Source organism: Corylus avellana, chromosome 6 (genome assembly GCF_965113065.1).
Source record: "Corylus avellana chromosome 6, dhCorAvel1.hap1.2, whole genome shotgun sequence".
Lineage (NCBI taxonomy): Eukaryota > Viridiplantae > Streptophyta > Magnoliopsida > Fagales > Betulaceae > Corylus > Corylus avellana.
This window is the reverse complement of record NC_142495.1, coordinates 27,759,817-27,777,861: the sequence shown is the minus strand read 5'-3', so window position 1 is coordinate 27,777,861 and position 18,045 is coordinate 27,759,817. Positions and strand designations below refer to the sequence as shown.

The window sequence follows — 18,045 nt, the reverse complement described above, 5'->3', positions numbered from 1 at the left end:
TTGGGCCTTCAATTTTTTTTTTTGGTCAAAAATAAAATTTTTTTTAACTCAAAAATTTTTTTTTAGGCCTTATTAAATTGGGGGCCCTAGGCGAGGGCCTAACTCGCCTAAGGCCTGAGCCGGCCTTACCATGAGGCATGTGTGAAGGACCTCATTTTTTTTTTTGAGCAAATATGGGAAAACAGGGGAGGGGAGCACAACATCAACAGGTTGGGCAACCCAACAATAAGCCCCAAAACGTTCTCATCAGAGTAGGTAAACAGAAAATAAAAAGAAATGCATCAAATAAATGACGCAGCCTTATAACTTCTTAATACAACCAAGAAACCTGGCTACCTAAAGAGATGGTTTGTGAAGGTGCACCATAAATGGTACAATCAAGAAAACTGTTGCAGCACACCCCAAAGGATAGTCACAACAACAACAACAAAGAAAACATTGATGAGGAACAGTTTAAAGCTGACAGAAGAAAATTTCAGCACAGATACACAAGAAAAAACAACAAAATTACAAGAAAATTTAAAAATAGTACTAATAAAACGAGAAATAAACCCACAAAACAACGCTAACAAAGGAGGAGACGGAGTAAGCCCGACCAGTGCGAACAATGCTTTGGAGCGTGAAGACTACGCGCCGGCAATGGCAATCAGGAGACCAGAAACCACCACTGAAAACTAGGAGAAGTGGCGGTGTAGAGTCACACGCAAAGCGCAGAAGAAGCTCCACGCATTGGCGCGTGACCGACACACATGAGCGAATGAGATCCACTCGTTGGCTCATGTACCTCACGTTCCGGCTTGTGGAGGTCCGATGGAGGAGCGGCTGGCGTCTATAGACGCAAAAGACAAGGCTAAATTATTTTAAATTTGTTGAAGCCTTTGTAAGCTTCAAAAAATTAATTTTTTTCAAAAAAATTATATATAAGTTTGTTTAATGAAGCTCAATTATTTTTTTATGTTTGTTTAACGAAGCTCAATTATCAGTTATCCCAAAAAAAACAAAAAAGTGTTTGTTCCCCGCTAGAGCCATATATACGCATCCTGGCTTGTTTCTCATACATTTTTAATTTTCTAAATTTATAAGAGAATGAACAAAAATAGGAGACCTCAGCCCAGACCAGACCAGCCCAGCCAGTTCAACCTGGGCCTGATATTTTGGTCCATCCACATGTCAGGCTGGCCTCGTCCGGCTATATCGACCAATCCAGCAACAAATATAGCAAGCTCTAGGCCGTAACGAGAGTCTGCTAGTCCCGCAGCCAAACAGACTGAATTAGCAAGCCATGTCCAGCTGCCCCGTTTAGAAGAGAGAAAAGAAACAGAGAAATCTCTCCAAGCTCGGAATCGGAATCAAAATGTTCCCTCAATTCGGAGCCACGGCGGAGACTCTGAGCAAGGCGTCAACGATGGTGTTCCGGATCGGAACGGACGCCCACCTCTACGATGACCCGGAGGACGTCAACATCGCACCGCTCCTCGACAGCAGGTTCGACTCCGAGAAATGCGAGGCCCTCAAGCGTTTGCTCGCTCTCATCGCTCAGGGATTCGACGTCTCCAATTTCTTCCCCCAGGTCGCTCACTTGATTTACGCTTTTTCCTCTGTTTGGCTCTGAAAATCATAACTAATCTCCAGTGCTTAGTTAGTATTGTAATGGTCCGTGAATTGTGTAAATTTTATTATTATTATTATTATTTACTTAGTTTTGTAAATGGAATTACAGGTTGTTAAAAACGTGGCGTCTCAGTCATTGGACGTGAAGAAGCTTGTGTACTTGTACCTGCTGCATTACGCTGAAAAGTACGTTAACTGGTTAATTTCAGGCACTAATTTCTTCAAATTTTAAAGGATTTATGCATTCGTTTTGTTTTAATTATGGTAGTTTCTGGATCTTTGCGAGGTTGACTAAATGCATGTTCATTGTCTATGCGCACACATACACTGTTTACTAGGTGGTTAAAATTGATGATTAAATATAATTTTTCATTATCTCGGGCTTAAAATCAATTTAATTTGGTTTCTGCACCAGTGAGGCTAGGATATGGCTTTGTGGATGGATTTTGAACTTATGCTCTATTTGATTCTATGCAAGCATGTAGATGGTGTTTAGAGTTAACGGGCAGCGTGTTTGGGTACTTGGCATTACTTACTTCTACTTATTATTTGGTCATTTAGGCGTCCAAATGAAGCGTTGCTATCTATTAACTATTTCCAGAAGGACTTGGGGGATCCAAATCCATTGGTGAGGGGGTGGGCGCTTCGTACCATGGCAGGAATCCGGCTACATGTAATTGCACCTCTTGTTCTGGTGGCTGTAGGAAAGTGTGCAAGAGATCCTTCTGTTTATGTTAGAAAATCTGCAGCAAATGCACTTCCCAAACTGTATGATTTGCGCCTAGAGGAACATACCTCTGCAATTGAGGAGGTCCGGTAACTTATATTTTAACTGATAATATCTTTTCCCCATTTCTTATCTTTGAGAAGTAGATATTTCAGGGGGAAAAATAAATTGAAAGGGTTTTTGTCGCTGGTTTTATGCCCTATGCAGATTGTTGGGATATTGTTAAATGACCATTCCCCTGGAGTACTTGGAGCTGCAGCTGCTTCATTTGCTTCTATTTGTCCAAATAATTTTTCTCTGATTGGACGAAATTATCAAAGGTTATGTGAGATTCTTCCCGACGTGGAAGAGTGGGGGCAGATAGTCTTAATTGGGATCCTTTTTCGTTTTGTAATAGCAAGGCATGGGCTTGTTAAAGAGTCCCTTATGTTTTCTTTGCACTGTATGGAGAGTTCCAATTCAGAAAATGATGGTTCAGCTACCAAAATTTCAGTAAATGAAGACACTGGATATGTGAGCGAGGATAATGACTTTGGATTAGATGCTGACATGAGTGGGAATAATGTCTCAGAATTTGTAAAAATGGTCTGCAGGTGTTATATTGAAGGGCCGGATGAATACTTATCCCGGTTAAGTTACACAAATAGGGGTCCTTCTGAACTGAATGTTTCACAATTTACTTCTGGAAAAAGTAACAATGATGTGAAGATCCTGCTGCAGTGTACGTCCCCATTGTTATGGAGCAATAATAGTGCAGTGGTACTTGCAGCTGCTGGTGTACATTGGATAATGGCACCAAGGGAGGATGTCAAAAGAATTGTCAAACCACTCTTGTTTGTCCTGAGATCATCAAGTTCCTCGAAATATGTGGTACTTTACATTTCCTTGAACTAATTGGTGTATGTATATTTCACATGTTCCTTCTATTTGTATTGCTCGTTGATGTGCATGTCTACTTATATGTATAACTTATGGCTTTCTTGTAAGGAGTTTGTGTAGTATTCTATTTTAATGAACAACAAAATATATTGATTTTCAAATATCTTATAGCCTAGGCTTTTTGGGTACATTATTTGAGAAGCTACTATGTTAAAATAGGCTGTCATATGAGGTAATGAAAGGTGGCCGGTTTGCTGAAGCCTCAAGTAGGAAGGTGTGTCTGTCACAATCATTTTATATCACCGAACTCCATTTTGGAAGAGGGAGGGAAATAAGATTGTGAAGAATGGAAATGCAGTGTAAGAAAAAGAAAATCATTTGTAAATTTTGGACTTGAACTTATTCAGGAAATAATTCTTTTTTGGTTGTTTGATTTAAGATTGAAATGCATGAAATCCTTTCACATCTCTATTTGTTGCGTAGCATATACTGAAAAGTGTGGGTTAAGTTCCTTCATCTTTTTATGTATATCAACCTTGGCATGTATAACACACCTTCATTTAAGGACATATGTGAGTACATTTGCTTTAAAACTCTATGAGCTTATGGTGTTTTGAATGGTTGTGACTTTTGAGTGCTTACTGTTGGTTGGTGCAATTCCATGAAGTGTATTAGATGATGTGGACGATACCTATGCATAACTTTTCAAGGTTCTCTGGAAGTTAGTAAGCCATAGTATTGGAGTTGCTTCAATGCTTATGCATCATGGCAGTAGATATTGCTTTTATCCAATTCAGATATTGAATTTTGTTTATTCTACATTTTCAGCATGGTATCTAAGATGGTAAGGATGGTTTATATCAATTTACTTTTGCAGGTCCTCTGCAACATTCAAGTCTTTGCCAAAGCAATGCCTTCTCTCTTTGCTCCACACTTTGAAGACTTCTTCATATGTTCTTCAGATTCATATCAAATAAAAGCTCTGAAGCTTGAGATACTGTCTTCCATTGCTACAGATTCATCCATTTCATTTATTTTTAAAGAGTTTCAGGTATACTTCCCTATTTGTTTGATGGTCTTTGCAAATTAATCTCTAATAGATAGGTGACTGCCTTTTGGAGGAAGTTTTGTCAATGTTGGGGTTTTTGTCCATTTATATCAGATGGATTGGTGATCATATTTCAAACTTTTTGTTGGCTTTGCTGTAATTTTTGGGCTTTACTGTGATTAAATTACTTACCACATCAAAATGTTGTCTTGAGTAATTTCTTTACGGTTCTTAGTTTAGGGAGAAAGAGGGCTTATTAAAGTAGGGTAATCCACATATAAACTGAAGTCTGTGACATGTTAGACAAAGATGTGTTCGTTTTTTTCTGTAATGAGAATTTTAATCAGGCAATACAGCTTTAGAATAAAATTAAGTTTGATTGTAGCTTTCGAAATAAAATTAAGGTTGTGTACAAACAAGTGGTGCAGGATTCATGAGTAAGATGTGATTTGCAAATGGTTTCGTTTTCCTGCATGTTATGCTAACTGCTACATGACCTTGATACTGTCAATCTGTGTGGAACTTTGCTTGCTGCTTTGCTTTTTAATTTCTCCCTTTTAAAAGACTATAATCTAACCATACCATTGATTGGACAGACACTGGAACACATTCATCAGTTAAAGTAAAAAAGTTTTCAGATCTGCTTCCTAAGGGACGGTAAACAAATATAAATTTTTGGCTAACGTTGAGAAAAGATTGAGTAGGTGGGAGCAGTATCTGAAGGAATCTGTTTTAATGCTTTCCTTTTTGTGACACTAAGGTCATGTCTAAGACAATCCTTGGACAATCTTGAAGTGGTTGATCAACTGTTAAAGTCATCATATATGGACAACTTACAACTCACTGCACACTCTTCATGTGTAATTGTTTTGCTGTTGTTTGGATTGTCTGAAAAAGTATTTTGTAATTTGTATTTTTGTTCGATCCAATCATTATGTCTTGTTCATCTTCATGGGTTTTAGTGCATGACTTGATGCTTATCTTTTAGTGTGTTGCTAGGATTATATTAGAGATCCAGACAGGAGATTTGCTGCTGATACTGTTGCTGCAATTGGTTTATGTGCACAACTACTCCCAAAAATGGCAAACACATGCTTGGAAGGGCTTTTAGCTCTGACTAGACAGGGTCTGTTGCCTGCCCCTTGTTTTCTAGCGTCCTTTGAAAAAAATGTTTTTCTTGTTTGTTAAAAGCAATACAACTATGCAGAATTTGTGTCTGGTGACTCTGGATCTGTGGAGGGAGAAGCGGATATTTTGATTCAAGTAATAATGTCCATTAAGTCAATCATAAAGCAAGATCCAAGCAGTCATGAGAAGGTACACTTTACTTTTCTGTTGTCAAGATGCTTTCATGTCACAAACATTGCCCTGTTGTTTCAATGTTTGCATTTGTTGTACTTTTGGATCTCATGTTGCTTGGAGGTGCTCCATGCTAATCTTTTCTGCTATTCATTATAGTTTTCTAGCATTTTGAACTTCTCCTCATGTCACAAGTTACCAATTTATGTTATCATTCCATAACTACTTACAACATTAGTTGCATATTTAAATTGAAACATTGAAGGAGAGCCTTGGTATATCATTGCATTAGTATAGGCATGTCAATGGCCTTTAATGCCTTCTAGGAATGTTACTGGTTAATTCTTTCTGCATCTATCTTATAGTTGAGTTTATACACTGGGGTATAGCCCTGGCCCGTACATCACCTTGTCTGTTGAACTGTCATATGACAGTATATATCCACCTCTATGGCAATTCTACTTCTATGTTATATGTTATTTTTTGTCAATTAGTTGAGATGGGTTAATCTATGTCCTCTTAACAACTAATTCAAAAAATTCTCCTCATTTCATCGTGGTTTGGTCACTACAGCACATATGCTAGTTATGTGTATGTATCATTGACATATATGTTCTTCGAAATAATCATATGTGTGATCATGTCAATTCATAAGTAAACTCCTTTTATTTTCTACAGGTTATAATTCAGTTGATTCGGCGTTTGGATTCATTCAAGGTACCTGCAGCCCGTGCAATGATTATTTGGATGGTAGGGGAGTATAGCTCTTTAGGGGATACAATACCGAGGATGTTAACGACAGTACTTAAGTATCTTGCTTCGCACTTTCCTTCAGAAGCATTGGAAACAAAGCTTCAGATACTAAATTCTATTGTGAAGGTATTAAGGACAACTCTTCTACCACTTTTACTCTCTCGAGAAGATTTTTTAGCTTAATGTGTCCCCTGCCTCCACCCCACCTCATTGATTTAATCTACTAAGGCTGTGATCCAGTGTTTGGATTAACAAGAGATTCCATGATTTCCCTTGGTTGGATTAACAAGAGAGTTGTCATTTAAATCACCATTGTTGCTACCATTACGTTTTCCATTGGTATGAATGCTTCTTCTCTTCTCCCCCCCCCCCCCCCCCCCTCTCTCTCTCTCTCTCTCTATAAATGTGTGAATCACGAATGCCCCTGGTGCTTCTTCTGGAGTTCTTGAAATTAAACGATTTTGACTTGTTTGATTTTGCTGCTTTTGAGAAAACCATGCTTTATCAACTGGCCTTTTCTACAGGTCTTATTATGTGCAGAAGGGGAAGATCTGTGGAGTTTCAAAAGAGTTCTAAGTTATGTGCTTGAACTGGCTGAGTGTGACTTGAACTACGATGCTCGTGACCGTGCACGTTTTATAAAGAAATTTTTTTCATGCAATTTAGGTTCTCGAGGACTGGAGGAAGAAATTAATAGTCTACCTCAAAAAAAGGAGCCGTCACGTGTAATTGCAGAACACATATTTGGAGGACAGATGAAGCCAGTGTCACCTGAACCCATGAACCACCGATTTTATCTTCCTGGTTCTCTTTCACAGATAGTTCTCCATGCAGCTCCAGGGTATGAACCCCTTCCAAAGCCGTGTAGTTTGTTACTTGATGACTTTGACCTCTCAAATGTGGATAAAGGATCAAATACCTTAGAGAGAGCCAGAAATAGTGAATCCTATGACACAGATGATCCTGAATCTGTATCTGCGTCTTTAGATCAGGAAAGTGCTTCCGATTATAGTTCTGAACATTCTATTACTCGCTCGAGTGTTAGTGGTGGCAGTGATGAGACTGGTTCTGTAAATGAAGGCGATGACAATGATGATCCACTGATTCAGATTTCAGATGTTGGCAATGCTTGTGAAAATGAGAAAGGAGTTTCTCAGTCCGGGTCTGCTGATTTGGGGGAATTGATATCGAAGAGAGGTCTTGAATCCTGGTTGAATGACCAGCCTGGTTTATCCAATATGAGTACATCTGAACAAAGTCAAGTCTGCGGATCTACTGCAAGAATCTCCATCAGGGATATTGGGCACCGAGTTAAAACGAAGAGCTACACACTCTTAGATCCCGCAAATGGAAATGGCTTGAAGGTGGATTATTCATTTTCATCTGAAGTTTCAACCGTATCCCTTCATCTTGTAGGTGTAGAAGCTTTCTTCAAAAATTGTTCTTCGGAGCCCATGTCAGACATAATTTTAGAAGATGAGGATTCTTCCAAAGGCTCCAATTCTGCAGATCAAACATTGGTTGCTACTGACAGGTGATTGCTATCCATACTTGTCAATGAATGTTGCCAGTTCTTTTTGCGCTTTCAAGGTTGAGTGTCTAAGTATTTAGATGCAAGGAAAGTCTTGTAATATGATGTTCCTAGAGATGTTTCTCATGTCATTGGTTGAATGTCTTTGAATGTCATTGGAGATGTTAAAAACTTGAGGTTAGATGTGATTTCTATAAGTGCTAACATGTCTGTCTCTAAGCTGGTTATCCCAGGTAGAAACTCTATTTTATTAATGTTTGATTATTTATAAAAGGTCAAAGAGTGCAGTTATATCACTGAGTGTAAAAGTTTGAGTTTGGTAGATTTTCAAAGATTTTAAACTGTTGTCTTAATTGTTAACGGTCACCAGATCCACCTGAGTTTCAGCCACCATGACTGTAGTTTCACATAAACCGTTTATGATTGGTATAGTCTCAAAAGTATCAGTGACCTTAATTTTTTCCTCCCCTGCCCCCAACCTCTCCTTGTATCTTACATACTGACCTTTAAAGCACTAATTCATTTTGAACCTTCTTATCTTGATGCTGCAGCTTTTTGGCATCCCATAATGACGCACCAAATATGGTTTCTATGGAAGAGATCACTTCTCTGGAACCTGGTCAGACAGAAAAGAGGATTATCCAGGCTCGCTTCCATCATCATCTATTGCCTCTGAAGCTGGCTTTATTTTGTAATGGCAAGAAACTTCCTGTTAAGTTGCGGCCAGACATTGGATACTTTGTAAGACCACTTACAATGGATATTCAAGCCTTCACTGATAAGGAATCTCGTCTCCGAGGAATGTTTGAATACGTGAGGAGGTCAGTCACCATATTGAATCCTCTTATAATTATTTATTTTCTTCTTTGCTGTTGCCTTTTCCTTGTACTGTCTCGGAGTTGGGTGATAGGATTCAGAAATCCTGATGTTCATGTTAATGCAGTATTCGTAGTGCTATATAAGGCCCATTGTACTATTGGACATAGTTGTAAAGGTAGAAGTAACATGTTTGGAAATACTACTCCAGCATTGACTCTTCTTCTGTTATCAAATTGGGCAATTATGCCTATGGATAGATAAACAAAACCAGAAGAAGGAAAAAAAGAAAAAAGGTAATGAGATGTAATGAAAGTAGTATGTAAAATTGCAATATCTGACTGCCGTGGCAGGTGGATGAATGGTAAATGCACTTGTTCTCCTTAATGCTTGGGTTATAATCCCGTTACATTCATGTTAGGGTGGGTGTCTAGCTTCTATGGGGCCAGTGAAGTCTACCCTTCTCAGAGTTGCCTTGGCCATGCATAGGAAGTGCCACCATCCCCCCTTCCTATCCTTTTCTTTCTGCTGTGAAAAAAAGAAAAGAAAAGAAAATGAATTGTAATATGTGATTTTCCACTCTGTCACACATCAAGATGACATATATAAAGATATCTGGTTATATATGGAGTTATGGAGACCATTCTCTTTCTCCTGGCTGTTTTATTTAGTTGTATAATAATTGGGTCATCTTTCATATTCTAAATTGGATTCTCTTGCATTATTATGCACAACAGTTGCACGTTCACTGACCACGTTGAGGAGCTAAACAAGGGCAAGGATGAGAACCTAGCAACAAAAGACAACATTCTTGTAATCTGTGAGTGCCTAGCATTGAAGATGCTTGGCAATGCAAATCTTTTCCTTGTATCAGTGGATATGCCGGTTGCTGCCAACCTTGACGATGCATCAGGTTTACGCCTACGGTTCAGCAGCGAGATCTTGAGCAACTCAATTCCCTGCTTGATTACCATTACTGTTGAAGGAAAATGCCACAATCCGTTGGAAGTGTCCATAAAAGTCAACTGTGAGGAAACGGTATTTGGCTTAAATCTGTTGAACAGAGTTGTGAATTTCTTGGCCGAGTCCTCTGGTGTCCTCATGTAACTAGTCGTTTTGGAAAAGAAATGCGGAACTGTTAATCACCAAGTTTGGGAAGAGAACAGGTGAAAACTCAAAGAAATTGACTCATTGTCTTAAATATGTGGTTGAATTGCAGGTTTTAAAACATTCTTGACCCTTTTTTTTCTGCAGTTTCTGTATATAGGCATAAAGAACTTTGTATTTGTGTTGTCATACGCAAATGCCTCTTATTTTGTTCTTGTTAAGAGGTGTTTCTACTTGACGCTCTTAAGGCATATATCTTATTCAGTGTTTTTGAACTTTCTACTGCTCAAGTAAACACAATGGCTATGCTACTGTAAATTTGTTCCTATACTTTATTTGAACAAATGGCGTGTGATTTTATTTTGGTTCTTTTTCTCGCTTGTTTATTGAATAATTTATCAGTCATGTTATTGTACAAATGAGTCTTTGTTCCTAATTAGTGCGTAAAATGGTCTATATGTATTTATCATACATAATAGGAGAAGAGTAATGTGGCAATTTCCACCTTTTCATAACACTTATGTCATACCAGCTAATATACCGAGCTTGTTTGTGGTCGAATCATGTTCACATTATTTGCTTGCTGGGACATTGTTATTTCTTCTTCACTTAGAAAGGCACTAGGTAGCGGAACTCAGATTCATATGGTTGGATTTCTACCATTTTTGTTATATGAGATCTTGTTTCCCCATTCAGGCATTCCATCATCAATCTTTTCAATGACCCAGAACGCGGCAATTGGCTGTAAATCCATTCTAGTAGAGATTCCATGCCATCTGCGAAATCTCTCATGTGCCACTGCAAAAGCTTAGGCACTACAATCTTTCTCTTGCTGGTGACTCCCACTGAAGCTTCCAGATATTCCACTTTTGCCCTGCCCAGTTCATTCACTACTTCATTTGGGGTGTACACCCTTAACTGCACATAATTGGATCTTTCTTTCATCAACCTTATTGAACTTTTATGTGATTAGAAATAGATGATCACATTGTTTGTGTTAAACTTACTGCTGGGGAGGACCGACTGCCCCGGCAGAGGGCAAATGTGACGTTGGGTTCTGGATACCCCAAACCATAAGCATGCCGTAGCAGTGTTTCCTTCTCGTCCATTGGGCCCTTGCAAGTATATAGAATTCGTTAGCTAAAAAAAAAAAAAAAACCAGAAGAGCTCTGATAAAGTAGGTAGATATTAATCTCATCACATACTTGCTGCGGTTCACATGGATGTCGGAGAATAAAATGCTCGATAGCCAAAGCATTCAGTACTATTCCTCCAACATTCACTGCTGCCTGAGTCAAAAATGGATCCATCTTTTATGTCAGCACAAGACTTGGAAAGGATATATATTCTCGTAAGTGCCAATAGAAGTATTACATCTTTAACTACAATTCTTTTACTAATTAACGCGTCAGTCCATAACTCCAAGTAAAACGATTAAGCAAAAAACGTCAGTTTATAAAAAAAAATTGTAGTAAAAATTGTATTACCCCCAACAACTCTTAAATTGTGCCTTGTGACACTTATGTAGACAGTGAAGTAAATTTATAAAAAATTTATAGTACAAGTTGTAGCAATTCAAGCATTTGCACACCAAATATAGATCGACATACTTTGTTCATAAGTGCCAGTAGTTTGGCCTCTGTAGAGGGTAGCCCATGTTCTAGAAAAGCCTGAAATTCGATAAAATCAAGAGTAAACTTATATTCCCATACACAAAAGTCAAAACGTTGTCGGTTTAAGAGTGTCTTACGGTACATGCATTATACAGGCATTGTAGATGTTGATCCAGAATGCCAGCTTCTGCTTGTAGGTCAATAATGTCAAATTGACATTGCATAGCTTGCGCATCAAAACCCTGCCAAACAGTTGAGAACATACAATATCACTCGGTTACTAATTATCAGTATGTTTCAAATACCCAGAAGCAAAATTAACCTCAGTTTCCTCATCGCCGGTAAGAACTCTGAGAACCGGCCGATGTCTATTGAGCTTCTTGTGATTTGGATGAAGTTCTTGTACGGACCAACATCCCTGACAGCGCCATCTAAATCTGGCAACATGCCATAAGGATCGAGATTCGAGTTGGTGTCATTGAATAGGAATGTGGGTACTGTTCTGCATGAGTTGAATGTGGTCTTTGCTATGAAGCCTTTTGATTTCGTGCAGGGGAGAGTAAGCTTTGGAACTACAGCTGATCCTTCTCTGTCCAGAGATGTCTGGTTTAGCTCGAGAAATATGCCGATTAGGCACTTTATTAGTTTCTCTGAGAGTTCATTTGGTTTCTCGAAGGCTGCTTCTTTATTAATATGGTGTTGATGATATCGATTCAATGATCTCCTGGTATGCCTCCTCGACATTTGACATTCTTCTGTTCATCACATCCAAAATCGAATACAGGAAAGATAAATTGTGAAAAGAAAGAAGGAAGCAAACTAGAAATATATATGTATTTGCAAATAAATAAACATAACTTAATTTACATAAACATGATTTTCTTGTATGGACCAATACATATACATGTTTCAGCATGTTGACATCATGTAAACAGAGGATCATCCGATCAATGGGCTCACTCACTACGTGTTTTTTTTGTTTTTTTTTGGATTCTCAAACCTTAGTGTAAGCAGGAGGCTTATGAACATTCTTCTTGGTAAAAATCTTTAGTTTACCATTGGCTCTTGTAGAAGACATGCTAAGGATTTCTGACACAGAACCCAACGAAAGTCTTCTTTGCCTTGTGATTCTCTCTTTCCTAAAATCATCATAATTTTGTGATCTGGAACGCTGGTCATCAAGCAATGACCAGTTCTCGGGCACACATAGCAAGTCATGACTATCTTCTGGCAGCCTTCTGAAGTTCTGGATTTCCCTTTCTACATTCTCTTCCCTTTCTTGATGCAAGCTTAATTTCAGTTCCTCAACTTTTCTCTCCAGCCATGTTATTTCTTCCTGCACCATTGCTAGCTCTTCCAAAAGCACCTGAACCTGCATTAGTATACATTCCTCTCTGAGCACACAGCCTACTTCCATTCAACTATAATTATTGCCATGAATTTGATCCTATATATACCTGAGGTGGAACCAATGAGGAAAGACTTAAATGGGAGGAAACTGGGCCTTGAAGTGCAAAGCGCAAAACCCTGTTGAGTGCCTGTTCCCCATCTAGTTCTGCTTGTAACTTCTTGACCTGTATGTACAAATTATGCTGTGAGAAATGAGCACAAGGCCCAGATAGGAAATTAAGTTATTTGCATTGGAATTGGAAACGTCTTCAATGTCAAATACCCAGATAGGAAATGAGCAAAAGTTCTCTGTTCTCACCTCTTCCTCGAGGTCGAGCCTTCTCTGCCGCTCGTCGCTTCGTTGCATTAGTAGGTCCTCAAATTTCATTGCGGCAACAAAGAGAAGGAAACTCTCATAATATATAACAATCTGACAGCAAAAGTCATGAAAGATATAGAGCTCAGAGATTAGTATTGCCGTATTGGTGTGGCTGTCGTGGGTGCCACTAGACTAGAGTATAGCTGTATAGGTACGTGAAGTGCAAGCAGGGGTGAGAAGAAAGGGGAGCAGAGAACATGAGAATGTGCGGTGGAAGAATCCATTTGGCTGTGAATGTGATTGGACCGTTGGTATATTTGTGCAGTGCATGGCCATCACATGAACTCAAGAAGGCACATTTATTTCAACGGTGGGTTGGAGACGTGAAGCCCATGAACAGAGGAGCCTTTCTTTTCTTTCCTTCATTTGGGTGGCACTTGACAACGAAAAGGAGGGAAGTCAACGACTTGTTCATCCAAAAAAAAAAAAAAGAATAGTTAAAAGATCGTCCATTATTTTTTTTTTAATAAGTAAAAGAGAAATACGGCACCTACTTTTGTCATTTCACGTCCTTCTCTATAATTTTTTTCAAAAAATCAATTAAAGAAAGAATTTCTTGATTTACGCCGTCTGTGGGAATCGAACCCACGACCACGTGGTTAAAAGCCACGCGCTCTACCAGCTGAGCTAAGACGGCTTAGTTACTGTATACTTGATTAACATAATTAAAACGTCATTTTTCATTTTTCTATAATAATGAAAATAGGGAACTTGGAAAGAAAAGATGATCCCGCCGTCTGTGGGAATCGAACCCACGACCACGTGGTTAAAAGCCACGCGCTCTACCAGCTGAGCTAAGACGGCTTACTTGCACTACGCTTGATTAATATAATTAAGACGTTGGTTTTCATTTTTTTTAAATAAAAAAAGGGAAATTGGTCAACGAAAGATGTTCTCGCCGTCTGTGGGAATCGAACCCACGACCACGTGGTTAAAAGCCACGCGCTCTACCGGCTGAGCTAAGACGGCTTCATGCAAACATGATTAAAATACAATATTAACTACAAATGAATATTTCATTCCGTGAGATGAAATTTTGTTGCACATTGTGGTGGTGAGAAAAGAATTTCGCTCAAATATCAATGAAATTTGCATGGTGTTAAGCAAGAGGTACAACCATAAATATACAATATTAGGATTACAATTATTTTTTAATATCCTCTTATCAACAAAATTGAGCATAAAAGAATGCCATGTTAATGATTGAGAAAGCGAAAGGTACAAACACACATTGACTTTTACAGGTGGCTATTTGAGGTGATTGGGAGATAAATTTGTTTAGTTTTTTGAGGTGGTTTCTTTTATATTTCTTATAACTTTTTGAGATTTGTTTGTAAATTAAAAAAACTAAAATGATTTGGTGGCTTGCTTATTCTTTCAAAAAAAAAAAAAAAAATTGCGCCTTGTTTGATTTGCGGAATGGGTATTTTATTTTACAAAATGAATAGTTAGTATTAATAATGAATGAGGGTAGAATGAAATACGTATTCTTATTCCTCAATTTGATAGCAAAAAGATGTCATAATTGAAATTGAATTAAAAGTACCGAAAATAAAGCTCATTTCTTATTTTTCTAAGCTCTATATATATATATTTTAAAAATAAAAGCTAATCTTTGTCTATTCTTTAAGGAATAGCTATTTCTCTTTTTTTTTTTAGAGAAATAGGTATTCATTTTTGGAAGGAAATAGTTAATTCTCATGGAATAACTATTCCTATGAAGAGGTATTTATCAAATAAATAGGGGTTATTCTTATGAAATAATTATTCCATTTTATGGGTCTATTCAACAGAAAGTGTTATTTATAAAAGGGGAAGCCAATTGATTTTTGCAAGGAGAGAAGTGTAGGCTTAGCTTAAAGCAATTCCGCTCTTTGTGAATGAAAATAGTGAATGAGTTATTAATGAATTTTTCTTTCTGGGAATTTCTTTTAAAAAAAACATACCCAACCCGAGTAATTTGAGTACTTGTTAAGGGCTTAGTTAAGGACTTTGTGACCTAAGTTTGAACATGTGTGTTTTCAGCCGAGCCAAGTCCAAAAATGCAATACTTCTTAAATAGAATCGATGTTGGATGTAAATCAAAATATGTTGGTAGTATTCTAATTTCAGATTTGGAATTTCACGACTTCTTAAATAGATACAAAAACAAGGACATAATTTTCCTCCAAACTAGTTTTGAGAGGAGATTTAATCTATTAATGCTGAACTTTTATTTATTGTTGCTTTAGCATGTATATCTAGTTTGAACTTTGAAGAAGCAACTGAAAAACTTTGACAACAACATTATCTCTGCTGTAAATATGTTCCATGTATGTGGACCAAACTGACAATGGAACTAGTATTGGCGGCTTTGCTTCCATCCCCCAAGCTCTTCTCCATCATACTTCTCTTCTACCTACAAAATCCAACAAACCAGAAGGTTGCCATGTTATAAACAAAGCAACCAGCTATATATCACAAGCTGAGAAGATCTAGAAGTACCTTTTGGGTGAAAGTGACACCAACTTGAATCTCTCCACAATAAGTTTGGTCACTTTTCACCACGCTGTACTTGCGAGGATGCACTTCAGAAGCTCCCTTCTCCACTCCCACCGCCAATAAATCCTCCACGTAGATGCTTCACATGGAAAAAAAAATTGATGTAGACAAAAATCAGAGAAATAAGACATTTACATCTACTATTGTTTTGGCTGCGAGCGGTGAGATTAGCGTTAGTGTGTGGGTGAAATTCAGGTAGTTTAAGAGGACGGACTACAGAGCCCACCTACTCCGAATAACTTCAGATGAAAGGCTCAAATGCCTGGAGCAAATGAGACCTACAACCTACTTTTCAAGAGATCCTCGATCATATAAGTCGTTGTATACGGAGATCATGTGCATGTAAGAATTGTTCCATTACAGCCAGGTAGAATTCTCTTATCACTACTTAAGCAACTTAACAAATTACAGTACCCTCTGAAGGAAGAAGTATTTCTGGAAGTCTTGAAAACATATAAACTGTCAATAAGAAACATATGATGTCTTACGTGGCTTGTCCAATGTAGTCATCGACAGAGAATGTGTCCTTATCGAAGATTTTGAGAATGAGCTTGTATTGGTCACCTTCCCCTGGATACTCTACCCTAAATGTAAATTTCTCGTTCCACGCCGGACTTCCACCTTGACCTGCACCACTCATACATTTCTATAAAGAGCATTTTTTAGGGGTTATTACAACTTTTACTATAGGTTTCTTACTACGTAATCTACTAAAATGTAAGGGGGTTGTCATAAAAACTGTAGTTTTCCAAGTATTTTTTGTTCTGTAAAAGGGGCTGAACCTAGAAAGGCAGCATATCTGAAAGTTTTTGCCTTAGTTCTTGGGGGAGTGTTTATTATGACTAAACTAATTGACCAGTCATTATCTAATTGACGAGAGTAGATAAATTTCAATTAGGTTAACAAAATCCAGTTTGGTTGTCTATTTTCTAAGGGCAATACTCTGCAATACCATATACTACCGTCCCCTGTCACTGATCTTTTAAACAAATTTCCTCCGACAAAAATTGATAGAAACTTTGTCCTATTTTATATTCAATGTGAGTGGGAAGCTAGAAAGAACTAACCTCGGGCCACACTGCTCTTGCGCTCTTGGCTTTTGTATTGTATCAGAACATAAGGATCCATACGATCTGCCATATATATATTACACACACACACACACAAAAAAAAAAAGGTTAAATCAAATAAATGGTCAGGGTTGACTTGAAAGAATGGGACGGCATCGTATCGTGATCAATGAGCTGAAAACCGAAATAATAAATTTATAGATGTTCGATGATAGTTGACATTGATGGCCTGGTAGACGACCCAGTTCATGCGATAAATTTATGTTAGCTTGAAGGAAGTCGAAACATACTCTGCATTTTAATCGATAAAACAGCAAACGAGAAGAAGAATGAAACAAAGAAACAAAAATTACCCAAAAAGAAAAAAACAAACAAACAAAGAAAACCAAGAAGATATTGAATCAAAGAATGAAAGAGAAAACAATTCGAGGAAACCCATGAATCTGTCTGGTAATTTATGAATGCCATTCCAGAGTGCTGCATGGTCTTTTATATCAAGCTTGGAATACCAGCAAAAAAGAGGAAAAAATGAAAAAAATGAAAATATACATAAATTATACCTAGGAAATCAGTGTCTCCAAGGCCTTTTGCATTCACCAGCAGCACCTCCAATGTCCCGATTGCCATCTCTCTCTCTCTCTCTCTGTCTCTGAAATTTCAGTTTTGACAAGTTGTGTCTCAAGAAGACTTTGTATATCATGGTTCATATCGAAGACTTGTGATGGGTAGTTGAATGACGGGCGGTCAAGATCTAAAAATGAACAAAGACCGGCGATTTGGCCAGCTTATGGGTTTCCTCCTCCAATAGACTAATAATACTAGGTAATATCAAGTGGCCGCCACGTTTGGGGCGCAGCCATCGTGTGAATGCTACTTGTGGACCGTCGGCTAATTTATATTTTATTGTACTTCGAATGGCATCAGCACTCTTAACAAATTCACATGACATAAACCAGTTAAAAATTAAATTCATTTATACACTTTGGTTAAAAACATTTTATAAATACCTGCAAACGTTTTTTTATTTCAATTTGCCACCACTGAGCATGGCCATTTCCATATCCTAAATCGCCATATTACACGAATGTCAAACATGGGGGGGCCAAACAAGCATCTCTAGCCAGAGAGAGCTCGAAATTCCAAATTGACCCAATCTCGATATGTTGAGGTTGCTTCGATGGCTCAAAGCGACCTCTATCAAAATCTAAAAGTTAATTGGCACCTAGATAGAATAGTAGAGGATAAAAGAGTGGTTGAATCATTTGTTCTAGGGTCCAATTAA

The 18,045-nt window shown here is 37.9% G+C and overlaps 3 protein-coding genes and 3 non-coding genes across 7 annotated transcripts; 1 reads left to right on the top strand and 5 right to left on the bottom strand.

Annotated features, from left to right (window-relative positions):
• The first annotated feature begins 1,259 nt into the window (after positions 1-1,259).
• Positions 1,260-10,141, top strand: PAT2 (protein affected trafficking 2). Of its 2 annotated transcripts, XM_059600788.2 has the most exons (11): positions 1,260-1,570; positions 1,721-1,797; positions 2,173-2,422; positions 2,546-3,208; positions 4,095-4,268; positions 5,265-5,391; positions 5,473-5,582; positions 6,243-6,443; positions 6,842-7,851; positions 8,400-8,669; positions 9,402-10,141. In XM_059600788.2, exons 1-11 carry the CDS (start codon positions 1,355-1,357, stop codon positions 9,769-9,771), a joined length of 3,468 nt encoding a protein of 1,155 aa, XP_059456771.2. In that variant the 5' UTR covers positions 1,260-1,354; the 3' UTR covers positions 9,772-10,141. The 2 variants fall into 2 exon arrangements, with proteins under 2 accessions (XP_059456771.2, XP_059456772.2); XM_059600789.2 differs by lacking the exon at positions 1,260-1,570 and having other exon boundaries at positions 1,722-1,797; positions 2,213-2,422.
• A 153-nt stretch (positions 10,142-10,294) lies between these two features.
• On the bottom strand, positions 10,295-13,168 carry LOC132188506 (ternary complex factor MIP1 leucine-zipper protein (Protein of unknown function, DUF547)). The gene is made up of 9 exons (XM_059602983.2): positions 13,093-13,168; positions 12,842-12,958; positions 12,441-12,756; positions 11,707-12,139; positions 11,527-11,626; positions 11,382-11,441; positions 10,977-11,060; positions 10,779-10,886; positions 10,295-10,689 (listed from the first exon to the last, which is right to left on the bottom strand). Exons 1-9 carry the CDS (start codon positions 13,159-13,161, stop codon positions 10,381-10,383), a joined length of 1,596 nt encoding a protein of 531 aa, XP_059458966.2. The 5' UTR covers positions 13,162-13,168; the 3' UTR covers positions 10,295-10,380.
• Positions 13,169-13,716: 548 nt separating this feature from the next.
• Positions 13,717-13,789, bottom strand: TRNAK-UUU (transfer RNA lysine (anticodon UUU)). Its single transcript has one exon. It is a non-coding gene; the product is annotated as a tRNA-Lys (tRNA).
• A 94-nt stretch (positions 13,790-13,883) lies between these two features.
• On the bottom strand, positions 13,884-13,956 carry TRNAK-UUU (transfer RNA lysine (anticodon UUU)). Its single transcript has one exon. It is a non-coding gene; the product is annotated as a tRNA-Lys (tRNA).
• Positions 13,957-14,048: 92 nt separating this feature from the next.
• TRNAK-UUU (transfer RNA lysine (anticodon UUU)) lies at positions 14,049-14,121 on the bottom strand. Its single transcript has one exon. It is a non-coding gene; the product is annotated as a tRNA-Lys (tRNA).
• A 1,126-nt stretch (positions 14,122-15,247) lies between these two features.
• Positions 15,248-17,464, bottom strand: LOC132187675 (Calcium-dependent lipid-binding (CaLB domain) family protein). Its single transcript, XM_059602066.2, has 5 exons — positions 17,324-17,464; positions 16,761-16,826; positions 16,182-16,320; positions 15,637-15,772; positions 15,248-15,550 (listed from the first exon to the last, which is right to left on the bottom strand). The coding sequence occupies exons 1-5, from the start codon at positions 17,388-17,390 to the stop codon at positions 15,491-15,493; spliced, it is 468 nt and encodes a 155-aa protein (XP_059458049.1). The 5' UTR covers positions 17,391-17,464; the 3' UTR covers positions 15,248-15,490.
• Between the last annotated feature and the right edge of the window lie 581 nt (positions 17,465-18,045).